General features: G+C 37.7%; 1 protein-coding gene across 6 annotated transcripts in view; it reads left to right on the forward strand.

Annotated features, from left to right (window-relative positions):
* RBMS3 (RNA binding motif single stranded interacting protein 3) overlaps positions 1-21,592 on the forward strand; it is a 707,113-nt gene that overhangs the window by 657,791 nt on the left and 27,730 nt on the right. For all 6 annotated transcript variants that reach the window (XM_071429410.1, XM_071429411.1, XM_071429414.1 and 3 more), the window contains one exon: positions 9,425-9,535. In XM_071429410.1, the coding sequence (XP_071285511.1) occupies positions 9,425-9,535 (111 nt within the window). The remainder of the gene's footprint in view (positions 1-9,424; positions 9,536-21,592) is intronic.

Genomic DNA, 21,592 nt, shown 5'->3' on the forward strand with positions numbered 1-21,592 from the left:
AATAGAAGGTAAGAATGCACTATTGAAAATACGTACCTCAGTCTTGGATTTGAGGACTGTCACAGAGCTGGCAGTGCCAGTAGCCAGTTTTAACCTGTCAAAGGACAAATCCCAGTACAGAATGGGGTATGTTCCATCCATAGCCTCCCCTAAGGAGTTACAAGTCCAGAAGATGAAATGTAATTTGGGATCTGGGCCAGGACACACAGGCTGTGAAAATTTTGCGGTTTAAATGAAAGGAAAGGCAGGTTGGAATAGTTGTCTTTCCATTACTGTGTGGGAAAGGGCTTTGTTTAACATTACAGGTTACAAATCTAACCAAACATGACAGAGAGACAGATTTCTGTATTTGTCCTCTCTAATAAAGTGCATTTTTAGTTTTAAAGATTGGTATGAATCACTGTGATCTAGAACTGAATTGATACATAATATGAACAGTGGCTTAGTACAAGATTTCCCAGTCTATCATCTTCAAGTCTAAAATCTATTATTGAACAGAAGCATATCGATAGAAAAGCATCCTTACTCACCCAGAGTTTCATTTATAGCAACTTCTGCTACCTGTCTTTCCTAATAGGTAGGATAAGAAGGATTCCTATGAAGATTATGTGCATATTATTAGTCTTCATCAGCTTTCCAGAATTTTTAAATTTGAAAAATGGTATGAGGAGGGAAAGGACATAATTTTTAGACCCTCCATACCTATAATCTTCCTTTGTGCAGGAGCTGCCAACGAGGAGTTGAGGCATAGGCAGCAGATGGCAGTGCACCATAGTGCATCCTCATGGAGGATGGACATTGTGTTTGTAGCTGAGTCCAGGAGTGACACAGCAACATTAACCTCAGCATTTCAAGGTGGCTTCCTACCCACCCATGCAGCTGTGTACCTGGACTCCATGGTAGCCCTTACATCAGCATGGCTCTGAGAGTGCAGCCTAGATTTGAGCCTCTCCTAGGAATTAGCTCTGATGTTGAGGAGGTCCCTTTGGCTTGACATGAAGTCCAGGGGCAACTGTGTGAGGCTGCCTTATTTCTATTGTCCATCACTAATAAATTCTGGTTTACAAGAGCCTTTCTGATCTCAGAATTGCAGGGAAACATCCTGATACTAATCATTCCTTGACTATTGTTCCCGTTGTCCTCTAAAGTATTTGGGATCTCACAGAGGAGCACTCTGCTGTCTCCTATCCTAGCACCTCAGTATGTCTCCCTGGAACTTCATTCAGTGATACCACCTCACTGTTTTGAATGCTGAAGGTATTTCAGATATTTCCATCTAAGTCTGGTTGTGTTAAGTCCTTTTAGTGTTGTGAACACCACACACAGCCATACCATTTTCTTCATTGTGTAGAGTGTCATTTTGTCAACATACCTCTAATATGACCTTAATACACAGGATTATATTACCAGCCTGCTTTTCTGCTTGGTTTTGGGTTTTTGTTTTTTTTTTTCTTGTTGATAGCCAGTTCCTAATAATTTCTGATGTCTTTCAGTGTCAGTGTTTGTCCTTCTAATCAGTGAATATTTTCATCCAGCTCAGCTGTTAGATTACAGCTCACACAGTGCAAATCCCTCCAGATTTTGGGCAGGAAACAAAACACAGCACATCTGTTACAGATCACAGTTTCTGCCCTGTCACTGGCCATGGCAGTGTCAAAGCTAGAAGTGCACACAGGAGAATTGTCACTGGACTTTCGTCCCCAAACCCAGTTAAGCACTCTCTGTGCCTGGCAAATGACCTATGGACAGAATCTTGCCAGAAAAGCAGAGATCAGCAGCCCAGTGTGTCAGACACTGGGTCACATCTGTTGCCATGCCTTTGGGGAGCACACAGACAGGTGGGACTGCCTCACCTTGCATGGAAAACTGGAGGCCCAGGGAGAGAAAAGGCCCCACTACATTAAACATCTTACATGCTCTCTTGTCACCAACCTTCTCTGTACCTCTATTTAAAAGCCCAAGCCTCTGGAGGCAAAATTTTCTGTCAAGCATTTTTCTTGTTTTACAAGAATGTTTGTCTGAGTAAAATATAATTAGTAAGCATTTTCAGCTAATAATAGAAGTTTGTACTCATTGCTCATTAAATGTTTCTCATGAACAGGAAGTTTAAAAACCAGTCACTGTTGCTCTTAGTTACATTTGCCATAATAAATCCTGCACTGAGAGTTTCAAATATTAAAGAAGACCTATCCATATACTGAAAAAACATTGTGGCCTGAGTGGGTGTAATAGAATTGGCAATACAATTTGTCTTCCCATGTGTAATTTCATGGTGTATATATGTATATGTAAAATCAAACTGTTGAGGATACAAACATGACATCCTTTTTGAAAGTTTCATTTGAACTCACTAAGACAAAGAAGGGAAAATGTTAGCTAAAAACTGGTTCTGGCTTGTATTTTAATGTACAGTTTGATAATATCCATTTATCACCTAGGATGTGCCATTAAGTGAATTTTCACACCTGGTTATAGGCAAGAAGGGAGGGAATAGAACAGAGCTGTTTGAAGGGAAGTATTATTTGGATTTAACTTTAATAGATGAAATTCCATTTGGATATTAAGAAAGACTAGTCCACAGAAAAGAGACTCCGGATTCCCATTTACTAGGATGGCACATCAGCTGCTGGGAGACAGTGAAGGAAGGAAGGATTTCATCCACATCAGAATATATATATAAGAATATAAATAGAATGGAATTGCTTGTTTTGACATGGATTGAAATCCTTCTTTTGTGAAATCTGATAGTGGAAAGGGCAGGAGAAGATTTGATCTGTGTATTACAGTAGTTATGTCCCAGGCAAATTACCACCTTTGTGTTTCTTTTTTTGTCTTCCGGGGATGCTAAACCCTCTTTGAGTTGTGAGGATTCTTTTGTTTGTGGTGGCTGTTCTTGACATAACAAAAGCACTGATACGTGGAGTGGCTACATAAAGCCATGCTACAGCCAAGTGCATACTCATAAGCTGAAGAGTAGGGAAAAAAGCAAATGAGATTTCCCATTCCCTTCTAGAATAGGTCACATGAGGGAGCAAGACCTGCCTATGGCCTCTCTGCCTTCTCCAGCAATTGCTGGAATGAATACCCCGCTGCAGCAGGTCATTCCTAATTGTTGTGGGCTCCTTCCTAATAGCAGATCCCAGCTAAAATACTCACATTTATTCCTGCATATAATACCAGTAATTTTATTTTATTTTTTGCTGAAGAAAGTTGAAGAAAGGTATGAAAACTTCAGATTTTGAGTCTATTGAGAAGCACATGGGTTTATGGTCCAACCTGCCTGGGCAGACAGTAAGGGCAAAGGTCTAACACAGAACTCACAAAATGTGCTTCAGAGTCCCTGTAGGAACTCAGATATATTTTCCATTCATAAATATTTGTAATATTGTCACTTTCTTGAATAGACTTTCTCTTTAGACCTTACTTTGGGTGGAAACATACAAGTCACTATGCAAAAGTCACCTTAGGCACTGAGTGACATGGGCAGCTTTTTGTTTGCAGAATAAATGCTATTTGTTTTTGTTAGGTCCTTTTAGATTAACAGACAGAGGTGTGCTCTGATATTTACTGATTTTTTATGCTCTGTTAGAAGCATAAACTACTGACATATGGTACTGCCTGATATAATACATTTATTAACTGATACAATATCATTTTAGGTATTGCTTTATTTGTACACATGGTTACCAATATAAAACTCTTCCTATTGCATCAGTTGTCTTCTCCTTATATCTTGATGTTCCCATTTCTACATCCTTTTAATCTGCATTTGTACATGTAGGCTAGTATCTGTACATTATCAAAAGCTGTATTTCAGACTAGGTGATAGGAAATACAAGGCAAGTAGGACAATGGGAAAGAAACCATCAAAAAAAACATGGCTATTGTTGTAAGAAAGGTGAAGCCTACACAAGGGTCACCTTTGTTCTTTATTTACCACTCTATATTTGGATTCTTAATCCTTTAAAACCAGGTACTTCTGGGCAGTAACTCTCTTGGACCTATGATGTATACTTTCAGCCAAAGAAAGAAGTTCACAAGCATAGAGCAAAAACAAAGAAAGGGAAAGCAAATGTGCCCATTGTTCCTCAGAGGTTCAACTAAGTTATGAAGGTGATGTCAGATAAGAATTTGAATTAATGTTCAATATTCAAAATATGGGGGGTAAGTTCAGATGGTAATAGAACTTACTTCTTAGAAGAACTTAACTTAAAGAAAGAACTTAACTTAAATAGAACTTAGCTGACTTCACATGGTAATGTGAACTTAGGTTTAATACTCAGTGCAGAAGCAGGACTCAGCATTGATGGTCGTATCAGGTTTGCCTATTCCAAAGTTAAAGCTGCTTTAATTTAGTGGAGGGTTTGGGCTTCTTGCTCACTTTACCGCCTTTTTAGCAAGCTTTTGAAATCAACAATGTAATGAAATGAAATCAAATCCTAAGATTTGCAGAATATATATTTTAGCTGATGTTTGCTGATCTTCTTCACTATACTCAAATCATAATTTAACCTCTGATAGACTGGCAAATGCCACAGCAATTGCTATCTTTTCATTGAGAAAGGGAAAATAAGTTTTCCTTTGTTTTGAAATATCAACAAATATTCCCAGCAGAGGTGATGACAAGGACAGAGAGGATTTCAAAGCTACCTTTACTCTTCCTGCAACAGTCATAGGAGTTTGACCCTTCCCAACCAGTTTGGAGTCATTCAGCAGACTCAGTTCTGACAAGGGGACCTGGTTTTTCTGCTGCCTGTGAGAGGCAGCCCAAGGAGAACAGGCAAGTCAGACTAGACAGAGCAGTAAATCAATCGAAATATGGCCATCATTTGTTCAGTGTGCAGAGAGAGTGTATTTCTCTGCAAAAAAGCTTGCATGTTGATTTTTTTCATATTAATTCTTGATAGATGTGTCTGTCTGATAAGTATAAGGAAAGTCATCCTTTCACTCAATTTAATAAAACCTCAAGGAACAACATGTTCTCGATAACATAAAGGCATTCACTTGGTTGTAGGGTAATAAATTTTCAGATGGAATGGCCTGGTGCTTATATGTCTGCACAAGATATCTGTAAACAAATTTGAAAAGTAAGTTTTCTGCTGTAAAGTTTATTGGCTTTACATTGACCAGTATTTACAAAGCAGAATTTGTGAGTATGGTTAAATTGTTTAAACTTCTTAAATAAAGGAAAAGTAAATTCTAAAATAAACACACGCTTACTGTAAGCTTTAAAAAATATTTATTCAGCTGGTATTTTCCCCTTAAGTCCAATATCAGTATTAGAACACTGAAATAAAATAGAAGCCTTTAATGCAGTTCATTATTGTAGAAATCTGTGACCAACTAATCCATCCTCCCACTGGCCCCTAAGTGCATCTCTCAACTAGTGAACTCTCCATTCCTAAAGCCTCCTAATAGACTTTTCATTTCTGATGTCACTTTCCCACCCTTCAACAGACAAAAGGTGGCATGCGTCTTTGCACCAACATAGACTTGTTCTGCTGATGCCTTTTGATATTGGCAAATATTTAAAGATATTTTCCCTCATACACCAAACTGTATTTGGTGTCCTTCCTGTAATTTGAGTTTTTTGCTATAGAGGGGATGTGCAGTGTTGATAAAGTCCAGTTTCTCTCTCTGTAAGTGATAGACTATATTCTGAGATATATACATTTACTTTCTTATAGGAAAAGTATGTTCATAAAGCTTAAAGCATTCTAAAACAGCAAGGTCTTTCAAATATAGTGAAGAGGAAATCAAATGTGTATGGCTGCTTATCTTAGGTTTATCAAAATGTTACAAAAACCATGCTTGTCTTTATCATTATTCCTTACCATTTGGTCTGTTAATTTCTTTTAAGGCCACTCTAGCATCAACAAAATTGTAGGACAAATCATATGCTGAGAGTATCTTGCCAAATTTAAAAGTCATTATAATCAGTTTCTTGTGGGAACTAAAAAAAAAAAATAAATGTCATCTTACTGAGGCAACAGGGCAACAGGACAGATCTAAATAATTGTCAGGACAACTACTTTTTTTGGCAAAGACGGTGGCAAAAATCTCATTATAATTTCTTCTAAAGGTTTTTTGCCATTAAAATGGGCTTTAAGTAATAGTTTGCAATGCTGTAGATGTCTTTCTATACATTTATAAGCTCAGTAAAATCAGACATCCAAACAGATGAAGACAAAACAATATGTTTGATATAACCTTTGCCAGTAGCCAACTGGATGTTTATCAGCAATTACATATTATAGGCTGAAAAGAATCAAATTACTTTTAATATGATGGCAACATCTGAGGCAAGACATTTTTGTCTTCTACAGCTAAATAAATTGAATATGAATGGACTTGACAGCATGTAATATGAAACGCATTATGGTCTGGAGACTGAGGGTCGCCCTAACAACCAGACAATATTTCCTTAATTAAGTATAATTTCTTTCCTACGTGATCACAAGAAGATTCTGAACTGGTGAATTAATGATCTGGGAAATGCATGTAATTCTCTGCTCTAGGTAACTGTCAGCTTAAAACATGTTAAGCTGTCTTAGGAAAGCTGCAAGTATTTTATTTGTTTTCCCAGCTTCTTTTTCTAGCGTATTAAATGGTGTATATTTAGGGACAGGAATATATATTTTCAATTTGAAAATTATATGTTTTCTGTATCTGAGCAATTTTTTGTCCTTGATATATTTTCTCTCTCGTCCATATTTTTTTAATAGTTTGTTTGCAATATCTGTTGTGCTTACTTATTTGCTGAAAGACATTTGCTCTCAGATTTTTCCATTCTATGTCTGGCAGTGACATTTGTTACACTAACCATAAGACTTCCTTCACCACTGCCCCTTCTTTATTTCCAGGTTCCTGAATTAAACCCAGAAATAGTTATAAGTCTGTCACATATATAATCACAGCAAGTTCCTCCAACTGTATATTTGCAATAAGCATCTTTACACAGGATTGCATCCAGAGGGCTCTTGAGTATGCCCAGTGAGGGAGACTCCACAGCCTCTCTAGACAGCCTGTTCCAGTGCAGGATCACCAGCACAGTAAAGAAGTTCTTCCCCAGGAACTTCCTATGCATCAATCTCTGCCTGTTGCCTCTTGCCTGATTGCTTGGCAACACCGAGAAGAGCCTGGTTCCATGCTCTTAGCACCTTCCCTTCAGATGCTTACATACATTGATGCCCTCTGATCACCCTGATGGCCCCCCTCTGGACCCTCTCAAACAGGTCCAAATTCTCTTTATGCTGGGGCACCCAGAGCTGGATGCATCTCTCAAAGTGGGATATCATGAGCATGGAGAAGAGAGGGAGAATCACCTTCCTTGACATCACAAGTGGGAGCCCAACTTGTCTGTCATGAAAAGGCCTGAGGCAATTCTCCACCTTTCATTCAGCCAAAGGAAAACACTGCCTGTAGAGGGAACTGAGAACTGTTTATCAGTTGACAAATTTAATTTGAGCGCGGATGGTTTGATAGAGTAAAAATGCTGATCACTCTGAGCATAGAGCTTACAATGTCCTATCATAAACCAAAAAGTGCAGTTGAAGCCCAAACCCTAGAACCTCATCTGGCTGCCTGGTGTCTGAAGCCACTGATTTCAAAACCAAAAGAAGATTATTTTTGTTATGCACAGCTCTTTTTCAGACTGTTGCATTGATTCTGCTATGCAGGAACTGCTGGATGGCAGACTTGCTTTTAGACTCTTGCACCCAAAGGGAAGACTTCACTGTGTGGTGGTTCATTAGATGAGTTAATCCATAAATTAATCAATGTAAACCAGTGCAAATTGATAATACCCAATAAAGTGGCAAAAGTGGGAAGTGTTGCAGGTTTGATACATGCACACTGATCGGCTTGTTTCCTAAGCATTTATTTGGAATCATGACAGGTACTCCACAGAGGCTAGCTTCTGTAATTTGTCAGATTTCTTTAGGGACTCTTGTCAATGCAATGTAAATCCACTCTGTGACATAAAGCAAGTGTGTATGTATTTCATATGCTGAGGATATTGCAAAAATTACTGACCAAAATGAGCCTACTTTCTTCTTACCCCACTGCATGCAAGGAATGAGCTTGCAGGGGCTGCAAACTCTATACTTCTCAGATAGGATGTACATAGAAAAAATATGGCTGGAAGGTGAGGCAAAATTGAATTGGTATTTCCCCAGAATTTTGTATTTTTATTTATTTCTATTTGCAACTGAAAATTTGAAATCCTTAGCTTCTAATCAGATCCTTTGCAAAAATAGCTCTATGTAAATGTGAGATAGACATGTAAGAACAGATATGCTATGAGTTTTGAAACAAGTTTGTTTTACGGGTTGGTTAAAAAAGTTTGTTTATAGGTGAATTTTTCCAGTATTCTCAAAGGGGGAAAAAAAAGTCAATTTTTTTGAACAGATACATTCATCTACATTTTTCACACTTTGTAGTAGATGTAATGTGATTGTGCAAGTTTGTGATGTGCACACACAAAGATGCATGCAAAGTAAAATTATTATTTCTTATGAAGAAATGACTGGAAATACTGCCTTATGTCACTATCTGCAAGAAAAAGAGCAGACCACACTTTCTGACTGGCTTTCTCTAACCAACACAGGAAATAGCATTTTACAATATAGAACTGAAGAGAATCAACACTTCACTAAGTCATGATTTTGCCAGCATGGGACCTTGGGGAGTGGGAGAGCAAAAACCAAGGAATATGAATGGCAAAGGAGCTCTCTCTCTCTCAAGCTCCCCTGGCATGTTTTTGTTTCATTTTTTGGTCAAAGTCTCAGTCTTGCTTTAGTACATATGGTCTTTGTTATTAATGTCTTTGTTTTTCATGCAGAGAAGAAAAATGCTTTTAAACACTGTGTATGTGTTTTAAATGGGTGTCACTACCAAACTCACTGTCAATAGCTAGTCTTACTTAACCAGCTAGAAAATACCATGAGTAAGAGTTCTTAATTGAGACTGGAAAAATCCAAGATAATTACCATAATAGGCTGAAGATCTCTAAGACTGAAGGCTTTAGAAGGCAGAGAAAATTGGGGACATATGTGTTCTGTCTGTAAGATTGCTCTATATAGGATATGGAAAAATGGAAATGACAGGCATTTTGCAATGTACAGTAGCATTCATCATAGAAAGAACATATGCATTTGTTTGTCAGAAGCAATGAAGTAAAAAATGACGCTTAATTGGAGCTGACATAAAATGGCCTCATTAGCAGTACAAATAATATATGTGTGTAGCTTGGTTGTCAATAGGAGCAAAACATATTTTTTCTGACAGATGTATTAGTGTCTTTTAAGATTCATGTCAAGTTTTCAGTCAGGTTCACTCATTTAAAGAATGCCTTTTTTTCTTCTTCTTTTTTTTTTTTTTTTTTAACGTGAGAGGTTGAACTGTAAATAATGTGTGTTTCTAGGGTGCTGTGATAACACCAACAATGGACCACACTATGTCAATGCAGCCAGCAAGCATGATGGGCCCTCTGACCCAACAGATGAACCACCTTTCCTTGGGCACAACAGGAACGGTAAGATCACTCTTTCTTTCTCTATTGCACAGCATCTCTTGCTTACTGATTTTTCTAAGGTAACGCATATTACGCTTCTGTTACTTTAGCACGCATGAAACATGTAATTACATAACATGCTCTGTTATGCCCTTACCCTTCTTTCACCACTGTTCTACTTGATACTAATCTATAGGAACACAATTTTCCAACTTTTTTTTAGTTGAATAAGGTACTTAATACAGTTGCATCTGTACAGTTATTTAACTCTCTATGTTGGCTCTCTTCCTGATCTCTTCTCTTCTGCTGCTTCTTCCTTATCTGCTGAATTTAATTCTAACTCCAGTGTCTCTTCCCACCTCTTTAAAAAATCTCAGTTAAGATGTAAGGGTTCTGTATTTTTTTCTGATGAAACTTAAATATGATGGTTCATTGTTTATTCCTGGCATTTTAAATGTTGCATTCAACAATCAAAATAAGTAGGAATTACATGGCAAAGTTAATCTCAGCATTTTCCCCTTCATGAAATTGAAGGAAATGCTTGGTCTAGTGAGAATTTCTGCATGTGTAATTATTGTGATTCCAAAGCTTGTTTAAAAGTTAAGGCAAGGAAATGGAAAATGAGTTCTGATTATGCTGTTGGGCAACTCCTATGAATTTCTTCCTCTGCCTGTCATTTTCAATTCCATAACACTTAACAGACATTGTCTTTTGCACTCATTGTCTCACAATCTTAATGCAAACTAGAAAATTCCCAGTTAATGTTCTCTTCTTGCTTGAGACCACTGTTACAGTGCTTACAGTAACAAATCCATCTGGGGAGTCAGGCAAAGGACTCTGAGAGGCAGTGGGTCATCTAGTGGCTGACAATGAGATCCTGAACTCATGTTACTGCAACCAAATGAAAACCTTTCCTTTCTTTTCCTAGCTCTTTATACAGTTTTATCTTTCAAGGTTGCAGCATTCCCTGTGATAATTTGTTAAAATACATTCAGAGGTATACCATAAAGCTTTATGTTTACTATCTGTAAAACTCCTAAGTCATTTTCAGAAAACTTAAAGAGCAAGAAAAGTAAAAAATTGATGAGTGCTACAATATCCATAGGCTTTCCAAACATCTCAAATGACACCCTATTTTATCACATACAAGATTTCTCTTAGATAAAAACAGCATCAGCACCATATTCAGTTTAAATACTCATGCAAGCAGTATAATCATGGATATCATAGAGAGTTTCTTCTGTTGGGAATTTCTCCTATCAGAAATCACAATTTGGGCTGCCAGTAGCAGTTTTGCTGGATGTATCCATCCAGACGTGAAATTCATTCTTCAGCATGTATTTGTTACAGGAAAACAAACAAACAAACAAACAAAAAACATGGGGAACACGAGCTATTTAGAAATTTGATGTATTTAGAGATATTTTTACTTCATTTATTTGGAATTCTGAGTTTTGGTCCAGAGAGAGGAGAATTGAGAGCATAAAGCATGAAGAATTGTGCCAAGTCCAAGCCATACTACTGTGAGAACCTCAGCAGGACTAGGTTTTATGGGAGATAAAAGATATAAATGATACATTTCTATTATGAATATATTTTTCAATTTTATCCTTAAAACTGTGCAACAGAGTGCAATAAAGAGCCACCAGCTACCTTTCAAGAAACCAGCCAGATTTTTTTAGGCAAACAAGACAAAAAGTCACAAATAATTCTGCTCAAATAATTCTACTCACTCTTGGCAGTAACTCTGTCCCAATTTAATTTAAAAGCTTGCAGTATGCAAAGCAGTTTTTATTGGAAGGCTTTCATATGTTCACTTCCTTAGACAAAGCATTTTGCTAATTAACATAACATATTTTTCAGCCGAAACAGACCCCTGTGGTCTCTTAAGTGAGAGTTGACTTCAAAACCACCTCCACACTTGCCTGGTTCAGGATGAATACTGGGTTCCTAAAACATTGCTTCAACAAAAAATCTATTCTCTAGTGAGTGAGCTAGAGAAATAGCATAAGGGTCTATGCATCTTCATATCTTGTGGGAATTACTCAGCCTTTTGATGTTCCTTAAAACATTGAAGTATTCTGTCCAGGCTGGAGCCATTCCATCTCCCTTCGCAGAGGGAGCCATTCCATCTTCCTTTGCTCTTTAGCTCTGTGGTGAGGCGAGTGACCTGAGTAACAGCAGCCTCTGCCATTTTGTGCCTTGAATCCAAAAACTGGATTTGGGTTTTGATCTCTCAGCCCTGAAGCACACATTAAAGCCCTTGGGAATCCAGGGGGCAGCTGACTCTGTCCAATTTTTTATTTGGTCACCAGCCCAAGGTGGGTGACCAGGTTGGGTTTCATGATGCTAGGGTGTTCACTTCCATCTGGGAGCTTCCAATTCAGCTGTCAAAACATAGTTTTCCTATAGAGTCACTTGTGGTCAGCTGCATTTCCCTTGTGCTGGGTAAAGCCTTCCCTCCAAAATCCAAATAATTTTGTTTAGGAAACTATTTGCCATTAATAGGGTCAATAAGTTTTCTTTCTATCCAACCTCCCAAAAAATGCATTTTTCATTTCATTTTATTATATTTTTAACATTCTTAATTCTTATCTATTATTGAATTGTCCACATAAAATTAGACATCTCTGCTATACCAAGCACTCCCCAATCAGGAGGATGCCTAAGCAGGCTATCAAGATGCCTGGAAAAGCTGCAAATCCATCTTTGCATTATTCCAATGCCAAAAGATGATACAGGGCACTGGAGGGAGAGAGGAGGTAAAGGTGTGCCATTTATGGCATCTTGACCCCTATGTTCCTGTGTTGTGAGAGAAACTGGTACAGCATTTGCACGTCCCAGTTACTGTGCTCTGTGCTTTATCCACCAAGAACATAATTCTTTTTTGCCTTTATGAAAATCAAATTGATTTCTGCCGGTGAAAATAGAGTTTTTGTTGCTGATGAATTGAGAGGCACATGTGCTGTTCTGATCACTTCCCCATTCTGCTTGAAATCTGGAGTTAAGCAGACAATCTGCCAGAGGGGTGATTTCTGTAATATTTATATGTATTTTTCATAGATACCTCTTCACTCAAAAAGAGAAGAAAGCATTTACATGGGTATGCTAGCTGTGGGCAAATACATAAAGAAAACCTAAGCTTAAATTATGTCAAGATTACAGCAAGAAAGCAATAGCTCTGAATATTCTGATTAAGGCTGACAACCCAGTCTCAGCTCCTACAATTGTATTAAAATGAAATTTAATGCCAGAAGGCATAATGTGAAGATAGACAAGAGGTTTAAGGCTTGATTTTTTTTTTTCCTAGTTTATTATTATTTATTATAGTAAGTCTTGTTTTTCCTATGTGATATTCACCTAGGTGAATTAGGTCTGCTATTAAAAAAGGTACTGTAGAGAGAGAATAGAGTGAGTCCGTAAGGGTAGCACGGAAAGAGCAGCATTAGTATGTGTTTAATAATGTATAGAAACTGGAATTGTTCCATCATCAGCCTATCACTCAAAATGTTTCCAATACAGCCATTGATCTGACATCTCTTTTGTAGTTTAATAACATTGTGATTGATGCCTGAGTGGATATAATACAAAAACCTTTAGAAATGTTAAAACTGAGCAGTTTGATCACTGCTTTCAGTTATTGCTCCTTGGCACTTCCAAGTTTGGCCATCAGCAGCAATAATCTGCCTTTTCGGTGGGAAGCAGATTTGCTTTATTCTTTTTCCTCTGCTTGTCATTCCTGAAGGAAGTTTGCTGTTCTCACTTTCTTGGTTGGGGTTTCCCTCCCCTCCCTGGTGTTAGTATCTATTTCAGACACTGCTTGGGTTCCAGTTTCATTCAATAGTTTGAGGCAGATGTCTTGTTTTGGAAAGACAGGAGTCTGCTAAGGAAGGCAGGAGCCTCCCCTGAAATGGAGAATATAAACCCTCCCCACCCCTCCGAAGTGCTATAAATTTTAAATTAAGGGGCTCTCAGGCAAAAATATGGGAGCAGGAAATAACAGTTCTTTAATAGAGAAAAGAAAAAAAATAAAGGATAAAATAAACAATGCAGTACACTAGAACAACACTGACAGATTCAGAACCCAACCTGACACCCTGTGGGCCAGGGTGTTGGTGGCAGTCCAATTGGAAATGTGGCTGCAGTCCTCCTGGAGTGTCAGGTGTGGCTCTGTTGGAGCAGGGGGTCCTGTAGAGAAGGATGTATTCTTCCTCTGAAGATCCAGTGGAAGAAGAGACAGCTGCTGTTCCTCTGGGGAATCCAGTGGAGAAGCCGTGCTGGTGTTCCAGAATCTCAGATTATATCCGGGTAGGAATGCTTGGCTCCTCCCTCTGGGCGGAGCAACTCACAATGGGATGCTACAGTTCTTATCAGTCATGCAGTGACATTCAATAGTCTGTTATCAGCAGATGTCCCCTCCCAAGGGAGGTGTGAATGTGGTCACTCAAAGGGAGAGATAAAGCAAACTGCCCACTTGACAAAGGTAATCTGCTATAGAGATGGTAATTGAAAACAACTTGCATTGCAATCTTCAACAGCAGCCTTTGTTAGTCCTCATAGGCAGAGGGGTAACTCCAGCTTTTTTTCCCTCTCCTTTGGAACTGCCTTAGTGTAGCCTTGTTTCATCTTAAACCTTTGAGGCCCATACCAATGGGAGAGTGAGTAGAAGCCAGGTTTTTTACTCAAGCTGGTAGTTCCACTGGGCTGCTTAATTGTTCTTCACACTTGATGTTCACTCCACTTTCAGTTTCTAATTTAGAAACTTGATAGGCAACTTACAAAATAAACCCTCCACTGCACTTTTTAAACAACAACAGGTACAAACAAAAAAAATTGTTTAATTGTTCCAGATACTCTGTATTAAAAATGCAGTTAGGTGAAAGAATTGCAATGACATAATGTGGGATCCTGTTGAAACTGCAAACTACCTTAACTCAGCTTTCCTGGTTTATAGTATCACCAGAATTTCTCAGTGGAATAGCAGGCTTGTTATGCAGGTACATCAGTCTTATCTTTCACTTTGTTAGTTCTTTTTGTTGCCAGCAAGGCTTGATGGTATCTCCAGAACCCTTCAATGGAACAACAAGCTTGTTATAGGTTTTTTATCTTTTATTTCCTTTGGATACCCCATGGTCACTGGTGGTTTAAAATGTCACCTGAAGGCCTCAGCAGAATAACTGCTTTGTTAGATAGGGTTGCTTTTTTTTCCTGCTTAATCTCCCATTCTATTTGCAGATACTACAGCTACAGGGAGCTGAAACATCATCACATTCCCCTCATGTTCAGATTCTTGTTCAAAAAGTACTCTCTGTTATTCTAATTGTATGTCACAAGGTCCTTGGAGAGCTACAGGAGCAAAGTTTCTTTGCAGTCTTGTGCCTTTCAGGTTATCAGGTGTTAATCTTAGAGCTCTTTTATTTTATTTATTGACTGACAGTTTCAGTTACTGTTTGTGTGGAAAACATAGGATTGAACCCATTTCAAATGAAATAGCCTAGTTCAGGCTGAAACTAAGATCTTCCTTATGCTTTTACTCAGCCAAAGTCCAGGGAAAATGTAAGTGATTAACAACATGGAGCTGTCTGGGGCAGGAGATCCATTTAAGGAGAATTGATTCTGGTTAGAAGGGAGAAGATCAGCATAAATTCTTGTGAGATTTATAAAAAACAAGTAACTCCTCCTGCACCTTTTTTCCCAAACATTCTCTTGAAAGGCAGTTCCAATTTACCTCGTGTAATTTGAGATAAAAAGGGGCACTCAGTGAAAAGCACCAGATTCTAAGCAGTCAATAATCATCAGCTCTTGTGTCGGTGAGACTCTTTCTGCTCATCTGTTTCAACAGGGGTTCTACAGTCTGTGTATGACCATAGCTGTGGCTAGATGGTATTTTTGAATGAATAGAGTTTATAAAATCATATCTCTGTAGTGTTCCCCCTTCTCTTCTGAATTCAGCTCTACCTTCCTGCCATTTGTTGGTAGTGGCTTACTGTTTGCCTTTGTGTGCAATGTTCCAATCTTCAAAGCCACTACCTTTCATAGGCAGGGAGGGAAAATGTAAAAGGTGAATAAACATAGATGGAGGGAATTCCATTTTTGGTCCATGCACCACTTCATCTGAGCCCAGCAGGTCAGTAGCTTTTATTCTGTGTTAAATTTTACCTTCACACAACACTTCCACAAATGAACAAAGAGCTTTTGTTGCCTCTCTTTGAGGTATCAGCTACTGACTCAAAGTGACATTAGCCCAGATTCCCTTTTAGAGAAGGAATCAACTCCCTGATTGTGGTGATAAAAATACACATCAACACAAAGCAACAGTGATGGATCAGCAAAGCAAAAAGTATCAGCCAGAAAAGTCCTAACTAATATAACTTCATTTTCATCATAAAACTAACCTCATTCATATAATTGATTTGCAGATGACTTTACATAACTGTAAACTAGAACATTTAGAGGCTTGTTTCTCATATATTTTCTTAAATATGACTGCTGCAGTTCTTTTTGGGATTTCTAGAAGTGCGACCTGGTGAATGGGAGTGCAGTTCAAAGCCGCTTCTTCCAAGCATGTTGTTTTTTTATTTAGTGATATCCATGCACTGCATATAAAATGAACTTTTTTATTTTGTAGTAATGAATAGGAGCTAAAAGCCATAAAACTAGTAGGATCTGACATAAATTTAGTGGCCTGCAGAATATCCCCCCCCAAAAAGGTTCATCTGTAGTCATACTCCCAGAAATTTTTGTTGACATCTCTCCTACAGATGAACCAAGATTGTGAACTAATTTTGCTAACTGCTAGTAGGCTATTTACCTAAATACTTTGAATTTCAAGAGGAAAAATATAATGTTCACATATTTTCTTGTGAAATTGTGCTGATTCTATAAATGACAGGGCAAGTTTTGGGGAGAGAAAGAATCTCTTTATTTAGCAGACAGAGAGGTAGAAGAGAGGAACAAATAATAGGTTAAAAAAAATCCTGAAAATTATTCTAGGTTTGAAACATCCTGCCACACCTACAACTGACAAACTCAATAAGAGGTGGAAAACAAAAGTACTCTAAATGTCAGGTCTGTCATCTGTATTTTCTTTATATGGTTCTCTTTTGTAAATGTGTTTTCCATTTTTCAATCAAGAAGAGAACTCTTTGCCTTATTAGAATGAAACATGTTTTTATTGTCCTGCCTGTGTTTAAACAAGGCTTGGGTAATTCTGACTGAAATGAGGAATATGCTTTCCAGAGAATAATAAATCCAAATATAAGAGGTGAAGACAAGTTCTGTGGAGGCTCTGTAATACAAGGCAAGTTTGAGGATCTTAGAGAGGTGAAGGGTGTTTTTCAAAACTGTGGCCATGTGAAAAGCAAGTGTCTCCCAGAGGTGCTGCTTCCACAGCTCTTCTCTGCCATGAGCTGGGAAGCAGATCTGCGGTCATTACTCCTCACGTGCAAGTGCACATAAACGCAGCAAGAAGTCTTGAAATCCTTGAAGAAGCTGTATTGTCAGTGGAAAAGAACAACATGATAAATTATATAGGAAACCAGCTAGTTTATCTTAAGTACTGGTGCAGTCCTTCCCACAATGTCATTTAGGTTTAAGGTGAAGCACTTGAACTGTATCAACTCTCCCAGAGAGAGATGTAAACTGTAGTTGAAAGAAAAGGGTGTGAAGGTGAAAGACAACAGTGGTTTACAACACAACATAGGTGCATGAAGGGTATCCCTGGAAAGGAAAAGAAATTTTAGTGGTGCTAACAACAAGTTTATGAAAATAGAATAGAGAAAACATTTAATATGTTGCAGAAGACATTGAGAGCTAGACAAGTGTTTGAAATGAAGTTCATTGCTTTGGACATCTAGAACTCAACTGGACTTTAAAATCCACAGGAGGAATTTCCAGGTGTTGACACAAATCCAGAGCAGTGGCTAATAGCCTTTTTTCATCTCCAACCTCTGTTTTTCATCACAAAGAGACATTGTTATTTCAGTTCAAAACAAGTAATATTCATTTAAATACCAGGACTTCAGGATATTATAAAAACTTTCAAAAATGTTTACTGAGCATGACGTACCAAGATTCAGAAAAGAGCTGTGCATCAAAAGAACATTTTATTTGCAATGTCTGAGGTTTACAGTCAAAGAGTAAACATATGTTGCAACTGACCATTCACAGTATTGTCTTACTAAAAATCATTTGGAACCAAGAGGTAAGATTGATTAATTTCAACATGTTTTGTGTGATTAGGGAGTATACTGAACTCTTTAGATTTTATTTTTTTTTCTTTCCAATAAGATGGGTAAATTTTGTTAAGCAAAATGTTTCTGCTCTGAGCAGCAACCTTTGAATTACATTTCCCATGTTCTTTCATAAGGGAAATTTTTTAATTCAAGAGGTATTGGGACTTCACAGAAACACTAGATTGCAAGTGTTGCAGTGTTTTGGAAGATGACCTGTTGCCATGTTACTGAAAACACATACAATGGAGTTGAAAGTGAATTTAATCTGAAAGATGTTCAGTATTTTACATATTTTAATCACAATGGAAGAGATAACATAACTTGTGTATTGGACAAAGTGCTGGACCTGCAGCTGCTCACAAAAATAATATTCCATTGAATTTCATTGCCTTTTCCTATATCATATCCCACTGAATTTCAGCTCACAATGCATTTCACAGTTAATCCACATAGCTTATCAGATGGTTGGCAAACTGGTACCCCAAAGGTTTAAACTTCCTGTAAGACAAATTACCAGTGGTTTTGAGGTATCTTTCTTGTTTTCTTCTGGAAATAGTAGCCTGTTCAGGGTTCACTCATTTGTGAAGCAAGGTTAAATGAAGGAGCTAAAGGTACAGGCTTCATACATTGTGCAAGACACTGGTATCCTGCATATACAATGATTTCAGCCTGAAGTTCTCAGAAAAGGATAAGCTTTGTTCAAATTATTTACAAATCTATAGGGAGCTGCTGATGGCAATAACCTCTGTGCCCTCTGCTGGTATTTTATTATCTGTGAATTATGGGTGTTTCTGTGTCAGAGCTCGGAGGCTGTAGAATCCTCTTGCTCCTGAAAGACTCAATTTGGGAGGAGATTTCTGCTATACCTAATATTTACTATGAAACATCTCAGTCAGCACTTTTCATTGAGCTGTAGCAAGGGGTTTGAGAGCAACTGTGTTGAGTGAATTTGGGAGTTTGCTGAATTGAATTGTTTTTCTAGCAAGGTGATGAACTGTTGAACTCAGCAGATTTCTACTGTGTGGCAGAGGTGAGCACCACCTCATCAGGATGGGTCCAGGGAGCGCTCGTATCCAAAGGCACCTCCTTTTCTGGTTCTGTGAAGGACTGCTCTATCCTTCATAACACTTTATGACTTTTGAATGTGATATAATCACCTGTATGCTTCTAATTTTGCCTTTTTAATATTATTAGTTTACCTTTTCAATATTAGTAGTTGTAATACAGCAACAGAAAATTTAAAACTTTAGTATCTAAGTGTCCAATTATTGAGGCATTTGCCAGCCTCAACTCCTGATTTTCCTTTGCTGTGTTTCCCTCGGGGGTTTCTCTTAAATCAATATAATATTTATATGACACAAACTGATTTCACTGATGCAAGAACTTCATGCTGTTTGTGTTCTCTGGCTTTTTAACCACAGCTGTGTGTAGTGTTTGCAGAATAGACCAAAGGTGCTATGATTTCCAAAGTGATTTTTTTTTTTCAACCGCTCAGGCACCTGACTGCTCCCTTCCTCCTCTTTACTGTAATTTTGCTCTGCTGTCAGCCTTTTCCACCTGAAACATCTGCATTTGACTGAAAAATGAGTTGTATTTGTTCTTTTTTCAATTGCTATTTTTGAAGGTGCAAACCAGTGACAAAAATACAATACCAAGGGGAAGTGTGAATTGGGCTATGATGGTATTCCCACAGATAACCTTGCCTAGTTTATCCACAGAATCAAAATTGGTGCTCAAAATTTTAGTGTTCAAACATAACTTTTTAACAAAAGCTATTTTGCTGACTTTCTTTTAACATACAAATGCTCCTAACTAGCTTTAGTACAATTGATTTCCTCTGAAGACAATGGACTTATGTCAGAATCTTTAGTTTTCTTGAAATAAATGGCTTTTCCAACAAAATGGCCATAATTTGATTGATTGGTATTATTTTCCTATACACATTTGTGGTGGTTTGACATGTTAAACCATGACAACATTCTATAAGATTATTGTATTACATGAAGTTTATCCATAACTAAAAAATGCAAGTAGCAACAATTTCAGATTTCCTTGATGTCTTAGGGGACATAAGGAAATAGTAGCGAAAAATTCCACTCAGTGTGTGGCCATTGGTTGAAGAAGTAGGTTTCCTTATTTTATTTGCACCTGAACAGTACTGAGAGCAGAAGACCACTGACCTTGCTGAAATCTTTATCCTTTGTTTAAAACTGAGTGTAACAGAGTTGGAAATCCGAAAATGATTGATGGAAAAATTTACAGTAATTAATCTGCAACAGAAGGCAAAGAAAATAATACATTTCAAGGCTTATAAATCCACTTTTGTCTTTCATTAGTTTTCATACAAATGTCATGAGCAGTGTTATTTTTTTTTTGTGTGTTTCAAAACAGAAAAATATGGCTTAAGCACCATGGCATCATCTTGAGCTTATTTTTAATATTAGGATTTTTACTGCATACACTATTGGATATGTGTTCCAAGGACTCTTAATTATATGATTGCAATTACAAGTTTGGCATAGAAGTGTAAAGTATTAATGTCTCTTGTCTATAATTGTTATACAGAGATCTTTGCAGGCAGAGTTGATCCTATTGTAGGCTAAGAAATTTCAGTACTTACTGATAGTTTGAAGCACTTATTTTTTAGGCAGTTCAGTCAGTTCAGTTTATGAAGCTATGGCATTTCTATGGAAGTATTTTAACTCCCTCTGCACACATCCTGCAGATTTATGCAAACATTTCTTCTTTTTCTTTATTTTTTCCCTAAGGTACAAATTATACAGGAGGGAATCTGTAGCATTTGCTTTTCCTCCCAAACACAACAGGACTCCAGTCTTTTCAGAGACATCCTGAGGCAGAGAACAACTGACAAATAGCAACAGCAGCACCTATAAAACATTTTATATCATCAAGGTGTTTTAAAAAATATTAATTAAACTTATAGCATCACTTGAATAAATAACCATTTATTTAAGAACTTATTAATGCAAGTTCTTCAATTCCCTTTGAGGTAAATTACCTCTGTACAGTGTAGTTTTTCTTAGAGTATGGGCAGCAGCTCCTGTTCTAAACCCAGGGATGCTCAGCTGTACATTTGAGGCAAAGCTCAGAGTCCCAGTGTGATGGACTGCCATAAGCTGTTCTGGTCAAGGCAGCTGAACTAATTGGCCCATTCTTCTCAGTAAGAAAAGAGAAGATTTTACCAGTTGAAGTTACATTTGGCTTTACTGCCTAGCAGTGAATCTTAATTGCTTCTTGCTGAATAGTGTGTAACAATCTGTCCTCTATATTAATAATAATGAAAAAAATATTTTAAAACAGTATTTTGCACTTAACTCAGTGTTCTAAATTCCCATACCAAATTATATCATGAATGTCTAATTTTGGCATTTGTATTTCCCCGAGTTCACTAGCAGTATGGACAGCTGTGTCTTGGTGGTTGTATTTAATGTTTTTAATCTTGCTCTGTTTTCATCTTCATGCTCCATGTAGTGTTTCTCATGATCTTCACAACAAACAAAAAGAGTTCCAGTCCTGAGGCAAGGATGACAGTTAAGCAGATGCTGTTTCAGTTCACAATTACCATTCCTTCCAGGCTGTTAGGGGATATTACAGCTGGGCAGGCTGGCAAACCATCCCCCGCACACACCCTCCCATCTTAAGATTAAATTCGTTGTCCCTGACTTCAGCCACTAAGTGTGAGGAATCTGCAATTGCCCTTATTCAGCTTCAGCAATAGCCAGTTTTATGCTTTCTAAGTGTTAACTCTGCTAATTTGTATTTCAGCAGTGTGGCCTGTGAGTTCAGTGTAACACTTGTATGTCAGCAGCGATCCTTCTTTGTA

Source organism: Agelaius tricolor, unplaced genomic scaffold (genome assembly GCF_023055355.1).
Source record: "Agelaius tricolor isolate 1412-34295 unplaced genomic scaffold, bAgeTri1.0.p SCAF_6, whole genome shotgun sequence".
Taxonomy (NCBI): Eukaryota; Metazoa; Chordata; class Aves; order Passeriformes; family Icteridae; genus Agelaius; species Agelaius tricolor.